The 23,753-nt window shown below is 42.8% G+C and overlaps 1 protein-coding gene across 3 annotated transcripts in view; it reads left to right on the forward strand.

Annotated features, from left to right (window-relative positions):
* The window catches only part of KIF26B (kinesin family member 26B), a 286,786-nt gene that overhangs the window by 256,937 nt on the left and 6,096 nt on the right, over window positions 1-23,753 (forward strand). For 2 of the 3 annotated variants that reach the window (XM_048934933.1, XM_048934935.1), the window contains 4 exons: window positions 5,448-5,610; window positions 6,764-10,202; window positions 21,813-22,015; window positions 22,905-23,055. In XM_048934933.1, coding sequence (XP_048790890.1) covers window positions 5,448-5,610; window positions 6,764-10,202; window positions 21,813-22,015; window positions 22,905-23,055 — 3,956 coding nt within the window. Of the gene's footprint in view, window positions 1-5,447; window positions 5,611-6,763; window positions 10,203-11,396; window positions 13,087-21,812; window positions 22,016-22,904; window positions 23,056-23,753 lie in introns of those variants that run through there. The other variant, XM_048934934.1, reaches the window with a different exon arrangement.

A 23,753-nucleotide genomic window follows, 5' to 3' on the forward strand; every position in this document is an offset into this window, starting at 1 on the left:
ATTCCTTCAAATTTGCTGAGCATAAAATTTTCTTCCTGATTCATTTCCATTCACGAATTCTATTTTGAAGCCCTAAACAAAAGCAATTATTGTTTGCCTCTGCTCTGTGTAACACATTTGGAACACGTTACCAGCACGGATTCTTCATGTCATTCAGTGGAAGTATGTCAGAAGGCTCTGTCCAAACTGTACCCCCTCATCCAGCCTGAACACACATGCAGAGTAGTGCAGTGAGCATACCAAATTATGTGGGGGTTATAGGGTGCCTTCGATGGGTATCAGTGAGAAGCTGAGGGGATGTAAGTGGAGATAAAGGCCCTGATGGTTATACAGTACCAGTGAAGGACATTAATAGGAGCAAGAGTTGAGGAAAGAGAAGATCAGTACTGGGAGATGAGCTAGGAATGATGCTGGACACTAGCAAAAACAGGTGCAGGTAGTTAGGTCAAAGTAAGATAAAATGGAGCAGTGCTGGACTACTTCAGTAGGGAGCTCATGGTGAGAATCATATTGAGGGACTTAGACTGAAGAAGAATGAATCAGGGAAGCCGCAAGAACATGCTGATAGGAGGGAAAAGGATTGTCTGATAACAAAAAGGCAAAAAGGATGTGAGTACGTGAGAGCAAAATTCTGTAGCGCAGAAAAGGATTGCAGTACTCTGGAACTTCACCATCCCTCACCAGCAGCAAATGCTAGCAATACCTCAAGGTAAATTGTGAGCCACTTCCTCCTGCTCTATTGCTTGTCTGTACAAAAGTGGCAGCTGGCTGCTGCTGCCAGCTGGTTGGCTAGTTCAGCACTTGAGGCTTTTTAATACACATAAAGGCTCTGAGCCTGCTGATATCTTAGTGAAGTGTAAACATAAATCCCCATAAAATTACATAAAATATATAAGAACATTGAGATTGTGAAATTAAGTACTACAGTGCCAGGAAATGCCAGAAATAAGGTTGTGTTAGCAGACCTACTTTGGCCTCATGAGCTATGTGTATGGGTGCTTTCTTTTGCAGGACACTTATTCCTTGTAAAATTAGCATCTTATAAAGGCAAATGAAGGACCTGCTTTGGAGATGAATCAGGACAGTACTGGGATGTGGTTGTCATCAATAAACTCCACCCTGACTTGTAACAGTAGCTGAAAGGCGTACGGAAGTGTGGAAGGAAGCATGGAAGAGAAGGGAGCGGTATTACAATGGGAGCTGGTACTGCCATCAGAACTGGTTCTGCCAATGCATTCCTAGTGTTTGTAGGTGGACTGTTAACTGTGTTTTTGGTTTGCTAAGTGACCAGACTGAGAAACAGCTTTCCCATTTTCTCTGCCCCAGAAGCCAAAGGAAGATGTACCTTGAATATGAAAGACTGTATAATGCTTAATACTCTGAAAGATCAGTGCTTCAAACCAAACACCTATACTTAGTGCAGCAGGTGTTAACAGGGGATTATATACCTCACCTCAGAGGCATTCATCAAAAACTGCATTGATGAGCTCCACAAGAAAGAAAAAGGAATGGCCTTTGAAGAAATAAGTCATTCTGGATGCAGAGCTGCGTTTTAGTCCTAACAGTAGGCAAAGCACAAGTCCACACATTAAAAGAGAGAGATTAAATGAAAGACTGAATGACTTCTTGTTCAGTGAGCACTGTTTATCCTGTGCAGGGATTGAGGCAGGAGTCTAGTGGAAGATTGGTATCCAGTTGTGAAATTAAAAGACACAGTCTTAATGCACACAGTCAAGTGGGATTTAGGCATTGTCCACACAAACTTATCATGATCTTGAGTATTTCATTCTTCTGATATACAATTCTATTTTGTTTGAATCTGAGTATAATTAACCAATTGTGAAGAAGGAAAATACGAATATACTTATGAGGAGCATTGAGGTATATGTTTCTTTTTTCCCTCTTGCTGAGCAGATGAAAATACTAATTTACATTGATCCCAGTTTGCATGATTGTCTCAGAAGACAAGAAATAGAAAACACTGTGCACACTGCGGCGCATATCTCTTTTTAGGAGATTTAATATATTTTAGGGATCCTTAATAGTAGCTACTAAGAGACACAGAAGACAGTAATATGGGTCTTCTAGGGTCAGCTGTAATGTGAGAGGCTGAGGATAAGAGAGTAGCCTGGAAAAGAGACAACTTTCCCTCTTGTCCTTTCAGCACAGACAGCTGCTACTTCATGGGATGAAGTGAACCTTTCTGCCTGGCATCTGCACAGTTCTTCCTTTCTTTCTTCTTTGTACCATAACTACTGACACTCTAAAATTTAGAGATGTGAGTGTAGCTTTCTTTCCCCAGGGTTCCTGGCTCTGGATTTTTCCAAAGATAGAGCTTTGTGTAGTTTATTTTGGAGTTTAGTCTGTGTGGAATATAGGAAATAGCAGTGTTTTAGTGTAGCCATGGTGATATAAGGACCATGGCTAGGAAGGGTTTACAAGTAGGGGCAATGTATTTTGTTTGGCCAAATGCTTCAGGTAGAAAAATCAAATAACCTTTAAGTACTGAAAAGGCTGCAGAATGGGTTTGCGGATATAAAGGCTTTGGCATCTGAAGTGTGGTACTTTTCTGTCCTCACCTTCATGCGCTGTTCTCTGTGTTTTTTATTCCTAAATTCACAACGAGTTATAATAAATTTCCTAAACTATAAAAACATTAGTGGATGGGATAGAACTACATCTAAGAAGAAGAAAGATGTATAAAATGGGGTCGGTGTGCTGCTCTGACATACCACTTCATTTCTCTTAGAGCAGAACACAAATGGATCATTTCTATTTGTAATGCATCCCTGAAGATCTCCTATTTGCTATGAAGAAATTGGTGCATGAGCAACATGCACCCAGGAACAGCAGCTCTTCCGTTTCCTATGCCTAAGTTTGTTTTGCATGGGCAGAAGATACAAAAATGTTCTTTCCTCTCAAAGCTATTTTTGTCCAGACCTTCCCTTTGTAAAGCTTGTGGCGCCACAGGAAATTCTGCTTTTTGCAAGTACCAGCTCACGAATCACTTAATGAAATAATTTTCTTTTTCATGCAGAAATGCCATGTCAGCACTCACACAAGAGCAAGGCATTTAACTTCATGTCTCACACTGTATGAAAAGCTAATTTCAGTGAGATATCCAAAATACCAATAATTTTATTTGCTGAGGCTAGCATGAGTTAAAAATTAATAGTTACTAAGCCACACATCTGTGTTATTATGTTCCCTTTGATTTTCAGTCTTTCCTTAGGAGTCAGGAGGGGCTTTAGTGAGACATCAGTGAACCATGAGCAGGTGAATGTTTTAAGACAATGTCTAAAATTGTCAAAAATATATGATCATTAATTTTTTTCATCTTTGTTTTATTCCTCAATGTATAATACTGACAGGAGGCAAGTTATTTTGTCTATGTCCAAAGTTACATTGATAGTCCAGATACAGGCAGTATTGGAGGAAACTCTGACATTAGAAATCAGCATTGGCTGGACTTTTTTGCTGCTAATTTTCTTGCTTTAATTCTTAAAAAAAAAAAATCCATCCTTTACTTTCTTTCTAATAGATGTCACAGCATTTGAATTACAGAATAAGAATTTTCTCGGTATCATCATTCTTCTAGCACACATGTATTTCAATGCAAGGCAGATGGGACAGATTCTTTCATATTCATAATGCATATAGCTTTAGGAGAGCTGCACCGCAGTGTGTTGATGGGTTATGGCTGCATGGGTTATGTATTCTCAGGAGATCTACATGTTCAGAATGCATTCTTTTGCCCTTTCCCCCGTCGACTCCTGTTTTGCTGTGATAGAAGCACTAGCAAATGAAAGGCTTGTTATTGATTTCTGTACAGATGTTTATAATTTCCATGTAACTCTGCATCGGAGTGGCAGTAACTGATGTACAAAATTTGACATCTTAATTATTCCTTGATGGAAAGGAGGGCCACTAACCTAAGGTACAGCAGCCTATTAACTCAGGATCTGTGGATTCAAAGCAGCCTTAGGTCACAAGAGAAATGAGTGAGACTGTCTCACTGTAGTCTTTGTGGATGTTTGCTTGCTTCTCAAAGCTGCCAGATTGTCTTCAGTGTGTCTGGAGCAGAAGGAAGCAGAAATCGTGGAATAGAAAATATTTTCCATCTAGTATTGCTAGCCTAGCTGAAATCACAAGTACTATAAAGCTTAGGAGTAGCACATTTTATGAGCCAGCATCGGCTCACTGAGGTGTGGCTTTCCTAGAGCTATATGCCTCACCTAAACGCTAAATGCAATAAAATATGCAATCCTGACTTCTGTGATTTACCCAATTAAAAAGAGAAATTCAAGAATTCTGATGTTTGTCTAGCAGTCCTATCCAGTGGATATAGTTTAATTTCCCACAGGTTGCAGCTTTATGCAGAATTCCCATGAGCTGGGAATGTTAAATGCAAGACTAAGGGCACACATGCACCATAAGTATTAGCAGAGATTGAACAGTGACCCACAAAAAAATAATCCCAAGCCATTGATAGTATTACTGACAGGAAACAATTGCTGTATGCAGTTTATCAAGCACAAATAAATATCAGAATGTTGTCTTTGCTTTGAGCCATGTGTAACTATTATCCACAACCTATAGTGCAGGAGAGGCTCTCTTCAAGAAGATACCATTTCCCAGCTGGTCAGCTATTTTATTTGTGCTCCTCATGGTTAAAGATCCCTTAAAAGTATATATTGTGCATTTTTGACTGCAGGATTAGATGAATACCACACAAAAGTTACATATGCATCATCATGCTGTTAGAATTGTTGTGCTTGAGGATTTCAATTCTTAGTCTAGTCACAGACAGCCCCACAGTAAGGCATCTGCATTTCAAAAACTATCCTGTTCCGAACAATAAACTGCAAGAACAGAAAATTTGATTCCCACTTCAGCAGAAAAAAAGCTCTAATATGAAAGAACAGTTGTGAGAAGTCTTAAGGCTTGACTGGCTTGTATTTCACCAATATCATCCAAAGTTATTTTAGTGATTTAAGTAGCAGCGTTATTGAATTACACAGTGCCCCAGCAGGCAAGAGAAACTTTGGGTCCTCTAATCTAATCCACTACACTCTTGTCTACTGGAGCTCGTTCAGAGTCTGCTTGTACACTGGAAAAAGGCAGCACTTTGCCATCTGCTGCAGTGACTCTTTAGTCTGCAACGCCGGTCTGCTGTTCTGTATTCACCAGTGGTAACAGTGCTGAAGGAATGAGACCAAATGAAGACGTAGAACGGGAACTGGGAACATGAAAGAAGTTTAAGTTGTAGTCCAGAGTCTTTCAGCATGCTCAGCTGCAGATACAGGATAGTGCAAACCTGAGGAACAGAACTAATTAGAATTCCATTAAAAAGAGGAGAAAAAATTTCTCCGAGACCCAAGTCACATCACGGTGGTCGAAGTGAAACCTCGCTGGCTAATGCAGCCTTAATTCATTTTATTTTGCAGAGACAGCAAGCTCACCATGTTGCTTCGAGAGTCCCTGGGGAATATGAACTGCCGCACCACAATGATAGCTCACATTTCAGCCACTGCGGGGAACTACGCTGAGACGCTGTCCACCATCCAGATTGCATCCAGAGTCCTCAGGATGAAGAAAAAGAAAACTAAGGTAAGACACACATAACTTCTTTCTTGTAGTGCTGGAAGAGGGAGCAGGAAGGACCCCAAAAGATCCTTGATGGGGCAGCGAGGCATATAGCAAAATCAGTAACCAATTCCAAAGTGCAAAGATTGTATGTTCCTTGTCCTAGGCGAGTGGCTCAGAGCACATAGCAGAGACAGGGGAATGTAAACGCTTCAGCATCAAATAGAGGAGCGCTTTCAAACATATCTGTCTTAACAGGTTTTTAAGCTGGCCTCATTTAATGATATAGCTGAGAGTGTAAATCTTCAGTTATGTTCTTAGTGCTAATGAAATAATAAGGAATGAAGCCACTGTACAGTAAATTGGGTTTAATGAAGAGTTAGATTCTCTTTGCTTCTCACAGAGTAGGAGCAAAATGAATGCAAAGCATTGTGTCCAATGCCTGCACTGATGCCTCATTTATTCTGACTGCCTGTAAATATGAGTGATAGATTTTCCAAGAAGTAAAGTGATGGTGGGCTATATCTAATTCCATGCTTATGGAGTCCTGGTTCCTTCTGTATAGCTTGCAATGTGAACTGCGTACAACCAGTGAATGTTTGATTTAAACTGACAGTCTATGGATTGAAAAAAACTTTGAAGAGAGACAACTGAAGGGATTAATTCCACACACCATTACAGCAATGTGTCCCCGTGAAGGGATTCATTTCACACACCGTCCCTGCAGTGTGTACCCAAGGACTCCCTTAAACATATTATACAACTTCACACATTGGCATTACGACCAAAAGGGACCGTCTTTATTTTCTGCGCCTTATTTCTGTAATGAGTTTTCTTGTTCCTGTTCACACACAAAAATAGGAATGCCTTTGGCAAATAACCAGTTTATTTGGTTGGTCTAAATTAGGTGAGGGCTCCTGATCTATTTATTCAGTACATTATTTTTTTGGAAGCCTCATGACTGAGTGTGGAACATTTAGATTTGGGGCATTGGGTACTCTGTTGAACACTGCTGTATGTTTGCTGTAAGACTGGATATAAGGATCTTCAGAGTTCTGTGCCTTTGTTTAGAGATTTCCCAGTTTAGATATATCATTTTTTGTGTATGCATACAGTTTGTGCAAGGAGCTGTTTGCAATTCTGAAATGTCATGATCTCTGTCTCTCTGATGTTGCAGTACACATCGAGTTCTTCTGGAGGAGAGAGCTCTTGTGAGGAGGGTAGGATGCGTCGGCCGACCCAGCTGAGGCCCTTCCATTCTAGAAACACCGTTGACCCAGACTTTCCTATTTTGCATTTATCAAGTGATCCTGATTATTCATCCAGCAGTGAGCAGTCCTGTGACACAGTGATTTATGTTGGCCCCAATGGCACTGCACTTTCTGATAAGGAGCTGACAGATAATGAAGGTCCTCCTGACTTTGTTCCTATAGTTCCTGCACTGCAGAAGACCAAAAATGAGGGCAGGATGGAGGAAGGTAGTGAATCGGGGCCCAGCACATCTGAAAGAGATTGCCTGAAGTGCAACACCTTTGCAGAGCTCCAGGAGAGGCTGGATTGTATAGATGGCAGTGAAGAGACTAACAAATTTCCCTTTGAAGAGATGCCTGCTCAGTTTAGCTCAGACCAGATGTCTAAGTGCTCTGTCTCAAGCCAACTCGCAGAGCTTAGTCACTTACCAGAGTCAGATAAGGAAGATACAATGCCAGAATGTCAGCATCCTGATAGAGAAGCCAAGGAAAATATAAATGCAACCCCCAGCAAAACTAAGAGAAATCACTCCCCCATTCCTTCTGGAGCTCTTACTAATATTTCTACCCCTCCTTCTCCCAGGAGCGTGACAGGCAGCTCTAGTAAAGAGCTTAGCTCTTGCCAGTTAGCACACAGCACCAGCTTGCAGAGCAGCAGAGAAGGTCTCAACACCTGTGGCTTTGTGGAAGGGAAACCAAGGCCAATGGGTTCACCCCGGCTTGGCATTGCGAGCCTCTCCAAGACATCTGAGTACAAGCCACCAACTTCTCCTTCCCAGAGGTGCAAAGTCTATACACAGAAAGGAGTTCTTCCCAGCACCACACCCCCACCAGCTTCCCTGAGTAAGGACAATGAGATGACATCTACTGAATCTTTGTTACAGCCAGAAATACGGACTCCACCTGCAGGAATGAGCCCTCAGATCATGAAGAAGTCAGTGTCTTCCAGCAATGGGGATTTTGAAGAGACCATTCTCAATGAAGACCAGCAACAAAACCATTCTCCTGAATCCAAGAAGGAGATTCTAAGCACTACTATGGTGACTGTGCAGCAGCCACTGGAACTGAATGGGGAGGACGAGCTGGTGTTCACCCTTGTAGAAGAGCTAACCATTAGTGGGGTCCTTGACAATGGGCGCCCAACCAGTATCATCAGTTTTAACAGTGACTGCTCTGTGCAGGCTTTGGCCTCTGGGTCTAGGCCAGTCAGTATTATCAGCAGCATGTCTGAAGATCTTGAATGTTACTCCAGTGCAGCTCCTGTGTCTGAGGTCAGCATCACACAGTTCCTTCCACTTCCAAAGCTGGGCCTGGATGACAAGTCCCAGGATGATGGCAGCAGACGCTCATCTATCAGCTCATGGTTGAGTGAAATGAGCACAGGGAGTGACGGTGAGCAGTCATGCCATAGTTTCATTGCCCAGGCATGCTATGGGCATGGAGAAGCAATGGCAGAACCTCCTGTCTCTGACTTTGCAAGCACCATACAAAGTGCCAGCATGATTTGTGTAGGTGACAAACAGAAGCCAGTAACCGACAACATGCTTATATTGTCAGAAATGGGGGAACAAGCTTTCAGCAAAGTGCCACCCATCAAAGGCTGTAAAATATCAGCTTTAGGGAAAACTACTGTCACAATTAAAAACACTGCTAGCCTCAACAGCTGTGAGGGCTACTTCCCAATGAAGACAAACATTACTGTTTATCCATGTATTGCTGTTAATTCCTTCAAAGCACAAGACACTGATGATGCTGTATCGGTAAATGCAGACCCAAAGGTTGCTCATCCCCATGAGGGGAAAGAACCCAATGCTAAAAAAGATATCAAATTTGAAGATCCTTGGCTGAAGAGACAAGACGATGTAAAAAATGACAGCTCTGGGAGCAGTGATGGGTTGAGTTCTGACATGACCACGATTTCAACCAAATCTGAGCAGAGCACAAAGCAGTCTCCAGCAGACAGGTTTAGCAGCAGCAGCAGCAGTGGGGATGCCTCTGTCTCCCCAGGATGTGATAGTCTGAAGAGAATTGTGGATGGGTGTGAGATGGCAGCGTCTGGCTCTGCAACCCAGAGTCCCATTCATTCCAGTGATGGCTTGAAGGGTGGCAGCCTCCCTCGAGGGCTGCCTCCAAAGGCAAGCAAGCCAGAGGAGTCCGATAGTCACTTCCATTCTGCTGCCTCTGACAGCAATGGAGTTGTTTCTCCTGCCCACACCCAATTTTCGAAGGCCAGTCTAGACAAAAAAGTGGCCTCTCCCAAACATTGTGTCCTCACTCGCCCCAAAGGGACACCTCCTCTGCCTCCAGTGAGAAAGTCAAGTTTGGATCAAAAGAACAGAGCCAGCCCCCAGCACAGTGCTACCAGCAGCACCACCAGCAGTCCCTCTGGCCAGTCCGTGCCTTTCCAGGCCAGCTTCCCCGAGGAGCTGAATGCCAAACCAAAAGGCCCTGGCATTGACAACAGCAGCAACAACAGCAGCAGCAAGCTGTTCAGTGCCAAGCTGGAGCAGCTTGCGAGCAGGACCAACTCCCTTGGAAGGTCCACAGGAAGTCACTATGAGTGTCTGTCACTGGAGAGAGCAGAAAGCCTGTCCTCCGTGAACTCCAAAATGAACCCTAGCAAAGACACCACCATGCCTAGGACTGGAAGGAGTGTCAGCCGCAGTGTCATGTCCTCACCAACCAACTCAGCTCTCTCCCAGTCTGCAGGAGCATCACCAAAAGCTGGACAGTCAAAGATCTCAGCAGTCAGCAAGCTCCTGTTGGCAAGTCCCAAGGCCCGAAGCCTGTCTGCCTCTGCTACCAAAACACTCAGCTTTTCGACCAAGTCTCTGCCTCAGTCTGTTGGGCAGAGTTCCAGTCTGCCTCCAAGTGGGAAGAATATGTCCTGGTCAACACAGTCCCTCAGCAGAAATCGAGGCTCTAGCCTGGCTTCTAAATTGCCTCTTCGGGCTGTCAATGGACGGATTTCAGAGCTGCTCCAAGGCAGTGCCAGCTCCAGAGGCTTGCAGCTTCGAGGAAACATGGAAGCAGATGAGCGCGGTGGCCTTCATGGAGAGGAGAAGCCAGCAGTTCATGTGCTGCCATCTCCTTACAGCAAGATCACTCCTCCCCGGAAGCCTCATCGCTGCAGCAGTGGTCATGGGAGCGACAACAGCAGTGTCCTGAGTGGGGAGCTGCCCCCCGCCATGGGGAAGACTGCCCTGTTCTACCACAGCGGAGGCAGCAGCGGCTATGAGAGCATGATGAGGGACAGCGAGGCAACAGGGAGCGCCTCTTCTGCACAAGATTCCATGAGCGAGAACAGCAGCTCAGCCAGCGGCAGGTGCCGGAGTCTCAAAACACCGAAGAAACGATCAACCACAGGTAAGCTTGAAGGGATGTGAAAGGAGAAAACAGACCAAAGCAGCTAACTGCTTCATGGTGGAGAGGCCTTTCCTGGAGATAGGCTAGTAGATCAGAGCCAGCTGTGTTTGCAGCAGAGATGAGAGGCCAGGGTAAGTGTCCCAGGCCCCAGGCTTCTTCTGAGCAACATGCACAAATGTCTGTGTTTGCACTGCATATGCAGTGGAGTCTCTCTCCCACCCATTTCACTTAGGTTTATTTCACATTAACAGAACGCTTATCTCTACAGTAATTTCATGTTGCTAGTTGCAATTAAGTATTTATTTATACAAATATTCTTCTGATTTGATTCCAAAAAGATGCCTTTATGAGGTGGTGAAATGTAATTTCAAGCACTTTGGACAAAGACTCCTCTCTTGGTACATGTGTGGTTCAGCAGCACAAGGCCAGAGTCCTGCTCAACAGCAGTAACTGCTGGGAGCTCCCTTTTGCTCCTTATGCACTCTGAATGTCCAAAAGGTGCAAGATGCATTGCTACTGGATCTGTCACTTCTTTCTTCCCACCTGTTTTAGAAGATGGAACAAAGTTATGCCCATGCTGTTGAAAGATCATATCCTGCCACTGAGTCTGTTGGATTTTAACTTTTGAGTTACAAGTCCTTCCTCTCCAAATAATTTTATTATTAATAAGGTATACTATTAATATTATAAATATGGGCACTGTTGCTTTAAAGTACTTGCAAGTCTGAGAGCAGTTAGTCATCACAGAGAGGATCAGAATGCCTAGTAGCTTTCTTACTACATTTTTTAATCAGATAGAAAGAGCCTGCTGGTCCATGCCAGGAGTCCATGGTGTTGCAGCTCGTACTTCTCACCAGGACAATAGTGTTTCATAGGTTTGCAGGAAAGGGATGAGGAACATCCATCAGCTGGTCACCTCACTTTTTTTCTGGGTTCTGTTTTCCCAACCAGAAGTGTAAGTCCTGCCCTAACCAACTTCCTTTTTTAAAAAATGCATATAGATACTGGGACTGGTATATACCAGTATTTAAAATATCAGTGGCTGCATATTCTGCAGTAGTTCTGGCTGCAGAAATGTGTAATTCTCATAGAGTTCCTAATTCACAAAGCCATTCTCACTTGCTGGGTTACTTACCTCTGGGATTTGTTTAGAATGAATGAAATGAGTGAGGCATTACCCTCTCTTTTCTCAAGCTTTTGCTGCAGTAGCAGGAAGAACATGTGCAACACAGATGTGAACACAACGAATACCACAATTAAAACCATATTGAAAAGTACACATCTGATAATACCTGTTCTGAGGATACATCTGAAAATCACTCTACATTGTGCAAGCAAAGGCCAAGTGATGAAATAATCTTCCTGATGTTAACTCTGCATCCTATGAGAAAGACTCTGTTCTGTCCTTTCTGCATATGTGGCAGTAACTTAATTTTCCTCTTTCTAATGAGCTGCTCTTCTGATGGCTCTTTTCAAATATAAACTTCTTAATGGTAACTTGCAAGAAAAAGAAGGATGATTTTGTATATTGTGGAAAAGGAATCCAAAGCTGACCACACAGAACGCTGGGAGTGTACTGTCAACTGACTGTGTGCTGTGGAGAAGCTGCCCATATGATACGCACTTTTTCCATAGGACATTTCCTTTTCTTTAGATTCTGTAGCAAAAATTGAGTCTTTTGCTTTCTCATTGCTTTGATAGTGAGACAGTTAAAGGCATCCAGTAAACATTCTTGAGAGAAATCCATCTGCAATAGTCTCTGTCAGGGTGGGTCACTTTCCCTTTCTTTAGCTTATGCCACAGATGGTGATTTTCAACAAAATTTGAACTAGGAATAGATGCAAAAAAATAACAATTTCTGTGAAAGCAGAGCAGCTGTGCAGGTGAGGGAAAGCATAGAAAACTGAAGTGTAGATTCATCCATATCAAAAACTAGAGATTATCCCCCCTCCCTTGGATCTAGCCAGCTTTGAACCTGGCCGAGCAGTGGTGGTGATTTGTCATGCAGTGCAGATATGCAAAGGTAGTCAAGCAGGAAGCTTTCCTTAGCAAGGAATGTGGACAGTCTCAGCTTTGCCACTGTTTTACTGCTAACTAAAATCTGACTTTTTTTCATATTACAATTTCTTTTTTACTTTTTCAAAGTACAGCTTTCTCTCTAACTGACAAACGTATGCGTTCAGCCTAATTTCCATTGTGGCTTAGTTCCTCTCTCCCTTGTCAGCAATGTTGCAGGTGTTTACCACAGCTGGATTTTAACCTCTGTGATGGAGCATTTTCTGTGCATAGGCTTCCCTGCAAGATGCCTGTTCTGTTACGCACAGCAAAATGTGGCATGTTGACATCCCTCAAAGTATGTGCAAAGCTTCTCTCTTAATTGAGTCTGTCACCTGATGTGGAGAATTTGTAAGCGTGTTTGGTTTTTTTTTTGTTATTTTGCTTTTGAGAGTGATTCCCTATATCTGCAATTAATTCCTATATTGAGAGAGTTGTGTTTCTAAGAGGAACCAGTTCTTTTAATGCAAATAAAAAAAAAAAAAAGATCTTTATTACTTTCTATATCTGTAGCAGCAACCACTGCCCAGAAATTCATAATTCTTCACTTTCTTGTAACCCAGCTCCAGTTTGAATTTCATCCTGCAGCAGTAATATCATAATTCTGTTTTGATGTGTTTGATAATAGTATAATTTTTCACATGTCAGCAGATTTATGATGGCATAAAATTGGGATTATTACCTCAATGCAGGAGAACATGAAGGAGGATCTGAGATATACGGAAAAATAGAGTTGTTCGCAAACATATTTTTATTGCATAATAAACAAAAAAATATGCAAAGGTTTGCAATCTTTTATCCTCCGTAATTTTTCCTGTCTGTAAGTCTGTTCTCATCTGAATGAACTCTCACAAGGAACACTTTTTTAATGAAAACGATAGCATACAAAGGTTCTGAGGCTTTTGAAAGATGGATATTATTTTAATACATAGTGTCAAGAGCATTGGACCTTTCCTGATTTGCAGTCAGAGATCCACTGTGCTGTAATGGATATGGCACTATAGATATGCTCATTTCAGGTCAGGCAACCTTGTCCACTTTATTTATGATTATTATTAGCAGAAATGCTAGCTGTCAGACACGATCATCATGAATCAGCCCAAGGCCCCTTTAAGAGGAGCTATAAAGAGTCTTTAGCAGAATCACCAGCAGCCCTGTCAGATCTCACAATTACTTTTGAAGTTCTGACACATTGGGGAGACATCATTTTTTTCTTGAGATTAAGATCTTGTCTTTCAATGCTTTTAAGTGCATTATTTTTATGTGTAGGTGCTTCTGTGCTGATTGTCATACATGACGCATCAGACCTATATTGACAGCTTTTGAAACATAAAGCTAGATTATATCCTTCAGTGTAGCCCTAGGTTAAATTTTGGGCTCTACATGGGTATGTGTACAACTCACAGACAGCCCAGTGCTGTGTAAACAAAAGTAAAAAAACAAACAACAAAACAAAAAACAAAAAAACCCATCCCAATTATTAGCCCAATATATTCTGATATCTACTGAAAATCATACGTATATATCATGAACCACTTAAGCCTTCCCCCTGAAGTAACCTTTTATTTTCATAAACATTTCTGTCTTTGTAGCTTTTAACATTGGTCCTATAATGCAGCATCAGCAGATACTGCCCTAAGTGACCACTTTTAGTGAAAACAGAGCTATTTAGCCCTGATAGATCACTGTATATTTCAAAGATTTGTGTGGCCACCCTTTAATCCACCTTGTGTTGCACATATTACTCTAGACTCCATTTTACAGGTGCAGAAATCAAGGCAGAGGGCTTCACTGACTCACGCAATGCCTCCACTAAGTGACAACCAGATACAGGATTAAATTGCAGGCACCCTTGACTCCTTACCTCAAACCTGACTGACTTGGCTGCACATCCTCCCTTGCCCTTGCTGAACATCAGAGAGGAGGGCTTTATCTGTTACTTTTTTGCGGCAGTCCCTCCCCCCTCTCCATTCACATGCATCTGTGCAACCGTGTTTGATCCCATTTATTTGCTCACTCTGTTAGTGCTTTTTCTGTAGGAAACAATCCGCATTTCAGCCATTTTCTTGGCTCTGAGTCTGTCTCTCAGGGAGGCAGTGCTGTCTTGAGCAGAGCACTGAGGTATTACAGCACAGTCATCACTAGCACCAATTATGTATTATTTTTTAATACCTCAGAAATTTCAAGTGCAATGGCCTCATGCTGCTCCATGGAAAGGCAATGACAAGGATGCTTTTATAGCACAGACTCTCTCGTGTCATCAGGAAGTGCACTCAGGCTTAACTCCATTTTAACCAAGCTGTATTTGTACCCTGGGAACACAACAGGGATGAGCAGGAGGCAGGCAGGGAGGCAGGGAAGGACTTGCAAGATCTCTATTGTGTTCCCAATGGTGCTGCTGGTTCGCTCTGTCACCTTGAGCAGCCTGTGTAATGTCTATTGTCTGTAACCAGCTCACAGAACTAGATCATGGCCTTGTGGAAAAGCTCTCAATGCAAAACAGGACTGGATGCTTTCAGCCATACAGCTTTGCTGCTGCTTCCAGGTGTGTGATCCCATCAGCTCTAAGCTAGCAGCTGTGCAAGAGCCCAGGCTTTAATTAGATTTACTCAGCATAGCCAGGCCATTTGCGTTCCCATGCAATGTGCTCAAATGCCTTGCTTGTGCTTTTTGCCCTATCTTGCAGAGGATTCGGGACTGCCAGATCTGCCGGGAGGCATCCCCTGGGGATGACAGAAGGGGAGGGGCTCTGAGACAAGGTGGTAGAAAATAAAGCTTTCAGAGGAAAATACAGGGATGTTCCCGAGGTTGTTTGCTTTGTTGTTCCTTTTGGGAGCAGGCTCAGGTGCCTGTGAGAGCCCCAGTACATGTGACATGTGGTGAGGCACAGGGGCTCTTGTGTGTCATTGCCTGCAGCACTCTGCTGAGCCCAGAGCCTACTCTGCCTGGGAGAATCTCTCCTTTAATTTCTATGCCCTTCAGTTGAGGTTTGTCAGAGCTGAGCCTGAGTCTGACTGATGGCAGCAGGGTAAAGCAGGGCTGTGCTCTGTGTCCAGGGAGGCTGGGGGAGCAGCCGACATGCAGTGCAACGTGGCAGTGAAGGTCAAAGACATGGGAGGAAGAGGTGGCTCATACAGGCAGTGCCAATAAAAGTCAAGGCCCAGAGGAGAGAGTTCTTGTAAAGGGCTTCTGTGTAGCGTTGCTCTGGGCCACTTTAGCCTTCCTGAACACTGGAAGCAGAGCATTGGGAAACAAAAAATTAAGGGATGCTGTTGTTGGTAAGGCCAAGTCTGAACAAGACTGGGGAAAGCTAAGGCCTCCAAATGCTGGCTTCCTGATGTTTGAATGTGTGTCCTGAGCTACAGTTGTATTTCCTGGCATCTGCAGGACCGTGCTCCTACCTGTCCTGGATAGGATTTGCCTGTGTGTGTGTGTGTGTCTGTGCTTTAATCTTCTTTGCACAGGTAACCTGTCTGCCTGTAGATAATTAAAGTTTCTTGCTGCAGCATTTTATTGCTTTTGCAGTAAAGTTTCATGACTCCTTGCGGCTCTTTTGCAGTTCTGAGTTTTGCTACCAAAGTAGAACAAATTGCTACATGATTTTAAACACTTTCATAAAAAGACAGACTGTTAAGACATGCCAATAATTATCTGCAATTAGAATGCCTGTTTTGGTCTTGCCTCTGTGCTCTGGATTTCACTGCTGGATTGGTTTTAAAGATGGAGATTTCAGATTTCCTGGAAAGCCCTGATAACTCCATATTCACACATATTACCTCTCTGGTAGCACTTAACCCAGTCCATGAAAGCAGCAGAAAAAGCCAGAGGCTGAATTTGGGGACTGTAAATTATGAAAGTCCATCTCCAACCAATATTACAAAGAAAGAAAGAAAAAAAAAAATGGCCAAAATGATAATGCTGAAAGAAAACGCCACAAAAAGAATCTGAGCTTTTTTTTTGCTGAATCCAAGTGAAAAGGAGTTTGGTTCATGTTTAGACTGCCGAAGGCACTGTGGGAAGCTGAAAATTGCTCTTTGTATCAAAAAGCTGTAGGGCTTCTCTAGCATTTCCACTTTAACTTGCTTACAATTGACGATAGCTAATTGATATCCTGCATTATTCCTTTACCAAGACAAAGGATGTTAGAGCCATACAGCAAGACGTTGTTTGCTTGCAGGTGACCCCTTTATGCATATGACTGCTGGCTGGGAGAGCAGAAGGAGGGGCACTGTGGGCTTCAGCTCCACTTTTTTTTTTGTTCATTAAAACAACAGCATTGATTTTCCCAGGTCAATGCGAGGCCATTTCATGCAGCAAATCTGTGTTGAAAGGGATCAGAGTAATCATTTTTTACACGCTTGACTACTGCATGCCAGCACTGAGCTTTCAGCCACATGAACATAGGAATGATTTAATAGAGGAAATGGCAGCAGGCTATTGTGCACAGTGAAGGCTCCATGTAACATGCATGACTGAGTCGCACGCCATTAGGCCGAGTGTAAATAAAACCTGCCCCTTATGCTGCCACAGAATTAGCTCATTGGAATGCCTCTACCGCTGTCTCACCATGATCTAACGCTGGGGCTGCAGAGCCCCTTCCTTATCCATCCTCTGTCTTTGCTGGCCAAGCCACTAGCAGCACAGACATTTAGCGCAGTACTGCAGTAATAGTAACCAGCTTCTTAAGTGACACCCCAACGCTGAGAAATGCATGACAAACCAAAATCCAGACCAAGGAGAGATAAAGATGTAGAAGAGACTCTAGTTGTTTTTTTTTCTTGCTAGGGATTGCGGGCACTGAAAGCGCAGCCCCCATGATGTACATCTTCCCTGAAGCGTCTCCCAGATTACTTGTCAACCTGCCACGCTGCAGGAGGGCTGCTTCCTCATCTGGTTTCAGCAGTGCTCATTCACCAGCTCTAAACTGCCCTGAAAGGCTCCTTTTAAAGTGAGATGGTAATTCAAGAAATATGATTAAAAATGAACAGGATGGGTAGAAATAAAATTGACTTAGGCTGTACCTCGGTATGTTTATTATACATATAGAATTATACATATAGAGGTTCCTTAGATATATAGAAGCAACATGTCTAGTATAGCTATGAATGGAAAATTATAAATAAGGGTTGCTTTATTCCTGCATACAGCAAGCAGTTCTTTCGAGCCCCAAGTGTCCTTGTACTCCTTACTGATTTGCAATGGCAGGACTGCATACAAGCCAACTCAGAATAAGGGCTGAATTGTTTTACGGGGAGGTGGTCATAGAAGACTCTATTCTTAATGACAAATCCCATTGGCGTTTCTTTCTCCAGCTCTTCAGGTGCAATCTGAGTTGCCAGGATGAGCAGTTTAGATTTTCTGGCAATAAATGCCAGGATTCTTTATTGATTGTAGTACTAACCTCAAGCTGGGCACCCTAAATATTTCTGATGAAGCCTCCATGCTATCACAGCAACTTTCCACTGGAAGGCACTGGCAATGACTTGAGGAACCAGGAGAGGATCTTGGCATTGCACATATTGTGTGAAAATCCAAGCAATTGTGTGAAAATGAGTAGCTGTTCTCTTCTCTGAGGAAAGGGCACTGTAAAATAAACTAGGAGGAGGGAGGTCAAAGGAAATGGGAGGACTTGGTTCAGTCATGGATAATTGCCCATGAGGGCAGACCCTGTAGGAAATGGGAAAGAGAGAAGTCAGCATAGCATCTTCAGCTCAAACAAAGCAGCAGCCCCCATTGTTGGACAGGGAAGAGCAGCAGGGGGAACAGACAAACAATCTTTGCCAGTCAGCAAACAATTTGATTGGAGGCTGGTGCTATTGTTCCTTGGAAATGAAGCCACAGAAGGAGTGATGTTGGCTTAGAGGTACTGCTCTCCTTAGCCAAGATTAGGTTTTTGTAATCACCTTCAGTTTGTATGGACTTTCTGGTAAGGAAAAAAAAAAAAACAAACCCACAATAAAATGCTTACCAAGATCTGCACACAAAAGCAGTTTTACCTCCAAAAGCTTTTAGTGCTGTGAGAATAGCTTTGGCTGTGCATCCTGCTTTTAAGATCACACTATACTCCTGGAATTATACGATATCAAATTATAGTTTCATCTTCAACAACTTGAAATTCCAGGGGCAGCAATTGTTTTGCATCCAATGCAGATGCACTCTGCTTTGAAGAGATATACATCATGCTCCTTTTTGTGGGTATTTTGCATTTAGTGATTTAGCGGAGGGTTGTTAGGATAGTGTGGTTAGGTTGCAGTTGGACCTGATAATCTTTCAGGTCAACCTGAGCTATTCTTTGATTCTATATACTTTTTGCTTTTACCTTTTCCACAGAAAAGATGCTCCTACTGGAATGCGTTCTTAGAAAGTAATAGAAAGGGAACACCACAAAATATACAGCAGGTAAACAAAACCAGCTTGCTTAGGGGTTCTGCCATGGTTAACAGATGCTTTTATGAGCACATACCCTTATGGAGTTGGGAGTTTTGCTGAGGGTCAGTGAGTCGTCTTATCCTTGAAGTTCTGTGTTTCTAATACTTTAAAGATTAAGGCTTCTCTGGACATATATGCACTGCAGTGTCTTGTAGCTTCAGTGCCGCTCTTCAGCCAGATCCACTTTCACACTGTACACATTCACTCCACTGTTGCTCCTTTTATCTTAATTAAACCCTGTCTGGTCTTTGGCAGAGCTGAACCTGCCAGACCTTAACCAATTGCTCAAAGTAGAAAACCGATCTGCTGTATTCTATGCGTTTTCAGGGCTGTTTCACAGTGTGGTTATTTGTGCTGAAGCTAAGCTTGAGACTTGGAAAACTGCATTCATTTTAGCAGTTGGTTGTCTCTGTGTGTTGATATGGATGAGGAAGCTGTCAGCTGCTTTGTGGCATTGCTTAGGTTGTATCTCCTGGCTGATCCCAAGTAATGCAAAGTCAGAAAAAGCAGGGACTGAATGGAGAAGTCAGTGGCAGGAGTCTCCTGTCAGACACTGTCAGTTACTGTACCTGGGCTAAAAAGCAGCCTATTGATCAGTGCATATTTCAAATAACTAGATTCAGTTTTGACTCCCAGCAAACATGCAATGCTGTGCCTGATGGCTCAGCCCTGTCGTACTGCCTGGCTGCAATGGGGGTGTAACCCACAGGCTGTGCAGACACGAAAAGCACAGTGAGTTTATGTTAGCATACATCTTGCCACAGCTGTGGTCTCTGCCTCTTCACTGAAGGATATGGCCTATTAGGCAGAGCCTTGTGCTGGAGTTCTCCTAGACCCCAGGCTTCTGTTTGTCGTTCAGCTAAATGGGTATGAATAGAAATGCAATGCAAAAATATTTACTGTAATTAATATTCCAGTGACATCTGTTTAGCTTTGCTCCAAGTAAGAGCCTGGTGGTGTCCTCGTGGCAAGGTGAATCAGATTCATTTGCATCTCCAGGGGAACTGCTGTCTCTAAAAGCTGAGGAGCAGCAAAGGTAGGAAGGAGATTGCTTTCACACTCAGATTACTCCTGTGAGAGGTCAAGACCAAAACCCTGAAAAAAAGTGCTTTTAGAAGTAGTTAGTGCCTAAATCCTTTTGGTCTCATCTCAGCTTGAGAATTCAGTGACATTTGCTGCAAAGCAGGCAGAGGGCTCATTTCCCAGGTGGGCTGAGCCCTTTGCAGGATCTCTTGCATGCAGCAAATAGTAATGGTCTGCCAGCCCATCTCATTTCCCTTCACATACACAGCTGCTCTTGCCCTTCAGTTGCCTCTCTCTGGCATCACTGATGACAGTCACCCTCAGTACAGCACTTTGTTGGTGCCTTCCCAAACTGCCTCTCTGTTGTTGCCAATTGTTAGCTATGCTGACATTGACTTCCAGTGGTGTTTCAAAAGGCCTAAAAAAACTTGTGCTTGCTAGTATTTGCAAGGCTTCATTTGTTCTGGCATGGGCTCATTTGCTGGGCTGCAGTTTGATTAGAAGCACGAGTATGATGGATGTGACGGGATGGGCAGGTTAGGGCTGAGGCCATTTGGTACAAAAGGGCTGCCTGTTTGCATGACTTGGCTTTGCCCTCCTTTTCTTGCAGGGAATTATTTTGGATGCACTGGAATAAAAGCTCTGTAGATTTTTTTGCAAATAGGCAGCAAGACAGACCATTCTCCTTCATGTTAAAGTTAGCATTTACAGGTTAATTGCCGATTACTAGATGTTGGTTTCTAGCACAGACTGCTGCACTCGCAAAACAATGATAGCTCACAGAGTTGTCAGCTGAGAAAATGTCAGCTGACACCCAGGAATGAAACTGATGCTGGATAGTTGCAAATCCAAAAACTAAGCAACCAATGGATTATTATTTTTTTTAAGTTTTCATTGACGTGTGAAATTGGCAGACTTTTTGAAGCTATTTACATTCAAGTTTCAATGAATACAGTGCTAAGAATTCCTTTAGATGATTTTATCTTGTTTTTAAAATAAAATCTGCATGATCATTCTCATCCCCTCCCTTTTGGCATTAGTATTGTTCTTGCAGCTAAGAGAGTAAATCGATAGTCTCATTTGGACCTGCTGGCTTTGGCTTTTGTTTTTGTTTCTCCCATCCCCTGTATCCCTGGTGTCTCCTAGGAAAGGTGGTGCAGAACTTGTCAGATATAAACCCTTTTATTTTGTCTGTAATCCAGCCACTGCTCTGATTTAACTAAACTGAGCAGGGAAATGTAACCAGTTGTTTTTCTTTTTTTGCACGTGTCTGTTCTTTCTCCCAACAAACCATATGCTCAACTTCCCTACTGCTGCCATCAGGCCAGTGGCGTGCTTTTCCTCCCTTGCTTTACCTGAGGCCCAGACTTGGCAACTCACATGGCAGATGCATTCCATATGGCTGGGCTTTATCAACCATGGTAAATATTCTGCTATTGCAGAGCTCCCATCCGCTGTGCTGGTATCATAAAGCAGAGCTATTGATGCAGACACAGTGACTAACCCTTCTGCCAGTCAGTTGTTACTGCTGCTGTCTTGCTCTTCACCATTGCTAGGCTATGCATGTAAGTGAGGAATGTTTTAGAAAAATACCGTACTGAGCAGGAACAAAGCTAATTCAATCCCGTGCAATTGCTGAGATTGGAAATACATACCACAGGCATTTTGTCCTTGCTAGTGATTTTACTGCCCTAGCCACTCCAGAGTGGTGTTGTGTCAAGGACTAAGTGTTGCCATAGTAGTTCCTGTGCAGTATAGGAACTTGGGCATCAAAGTGTTTTTTCATGCTACTATTAAAACAAAAAACAAAAAAACAACAACAACAATGAAAGCAACACAACCACACCTCTCCCAGAATGGGCTGTGGAGAGGCTGGCTGATCCTTATTCATAGGCTCTAAAAGCCAGCACCAGTGAAGAGAGAGGATAGCAAAGCCAGACCAGATACCACCTGATGCTTTGCCCCTTCATCATTATACCTGTACACACTGAGACCTGAGCTAATGGAAGCAGATCCAACCTCCAGAAGTTGTAGGGTGCATGTGCCCTCTGAGGATCAAATCTTAACTGTGCTAACACAACATGGTGATTTCTGCAATTACAGGCTCCCAGAGACGGAGGCTGATTCCAGCTTTATCACTTGACACCGCTTCTCCAGCAAGGAAGCCTGCCAACAGCCCTGGGGTCCGCTGGGTGGATGGGCCCCTGCGAAGTGCACAGAGGGGGCTGGGGGAGCCCTTTGAGATCAAAGTCTATGAGATAGATGATGTGGAGAGACTCCAGCGGCGACGAGGTGGAGACAGCAAGGTGAGTGAGATCCTCGTGTGCTGTCTGTCTCCTCTTGGAGAGAGGAATCCAGGTTGGAAGTGCAGATTCATAGGAAAGCGGTCAGAACTGTGTAGTATTGTACATGGTCAATTCAACTGGCAGCAACACTTGTATCTCGTTTAAGACCAGTTATAACTCAAGTTATGCCTTCTTCAGCAACAGCTCACAGACATTGGTCTCTTGTATTTTGGTCCTTGCTAATAGTCTTGGTGACTCCTGTTCTCCAGCAGCACTTCACATCTATCTATCTTTCTACACAGCATTGGTGCCTCAAGTGCTTTGATGACATTGTTTCCAGAATAGCGAAGCTTCTCCTGCCAACCTCACCCCTCAAAACTTAAAAATAAGTTGGAGAATTGTAAAGATCAGCTCTTGAGAAGTACAATCATGAAGAGTATCTGAAGTTAGTGCTTTTACAATAACTGTGTATATAAGCTTTATTATTATTTTAAGACATTTTTCCTTTCTAGGCTCCTGTCACTCAGGTTGTTCACGGTTGGTGCACCAAGCACTGGATTTTCTTTTTCCAAGAGTTTAATTTTTTCTTAGCCAAACTTTTGTTGACAAAAAACAGAAATGTTTTGCCACAGTTAATCTCATTTCAAAATGCTGTGTGGTGCTAACTATTACTGTTTATTATTAAATATCATTACAAAGACTCCAAAGCTCAATGATCAAAAGCATCAAAATAATTAAAGAAAAAAAATACAATAAAAATAACACAGATGATAGATTATTTTGTGCAGTAATTCATATGCTTCCAGAGTAAGTTAGTAATATTGATTGGAAGATCATTTCACTGAATGGATCTGGGTATTTCTTCTCCTCTTCACTTGTTCCTTCCCTGCTCATTTTTCCTGGTTGACAGGAAGTGATATGTTTTAATGCCAAGCTGAAAATCCTGGAGCATCGCCAGCAGAGAATTGCTGAGGTCAAGGCCAAGTACGAGTGGTTAATGAGAGAACTGGAGGTGACCAAACAGTACCTGATGCTGGATCCTAACAAATGGCTCAGCGAATGTAAGAACGTTTATTGCTTGAACTTATAGGTTTCCTTTGCTTTATTTCACTGTGAGGAAGAAAGGTTTGCTAAGAGTGAGATGTGTGCTACTGTGTCTGTAAACTGAAATGAGCTGACATATGACCTAAGGACAAAATTTAGGTTGACTGTATTTCTAGAACTAGTCCCAATAATTCTTACTAAATCTTGATGATAGAACTGAACAATCCTTTTTGCCTGAGAGCTGAATGTTAAAATGGTACAGCATTGTAATAGTGAATATTGCCATTGGTAGATTATCATTCACACATTTCAGTCCACAGATTATAAAAATGAGATATTTATATTTTGTCCCCAGATCACTAAGACATATGAGCAACATTATAAATCTACTCTTATACCACAAAATAACACTGCAGATCAAACTTGTCCCTTGGCACCAGCAGGCTTACATGAAGAATGAATTTGGCCCATTTTTCATAACTGTCGATGTGTAAAGTTCAGACCTTAAAGGACATTCACATTGAGATGCAGAAGAACCTCAACACCTCAAAGGAAAAAGATTAAAAGCATACTGCAGTAACTGTACAGCATTTTTTAGTGTTAGTGAACAGATGAACTCATGTTAAAGAGTTCTCCAAAAAATATATTTGTGGTTTTTTCTCATGATAATTGCATGGGGTATAAGGAGGTTGGGTGCTGTGTCCTAACTCTTCCC

The sequence above is a fragment of the Lagopus muta genome, chromosome 2 (assembly GCF_023343835.1).
Source record: "Lagopus muta isolate bLagMut1 chromosome 2, bLagMut1 primary, whole genome shotgun sequence".
NCBI classification, from domain to species: Eukaryota; Metazoa; Chordata; class Aves; order Galliformes; family Phasianidae; genus Lagopus; species Lagopus muta.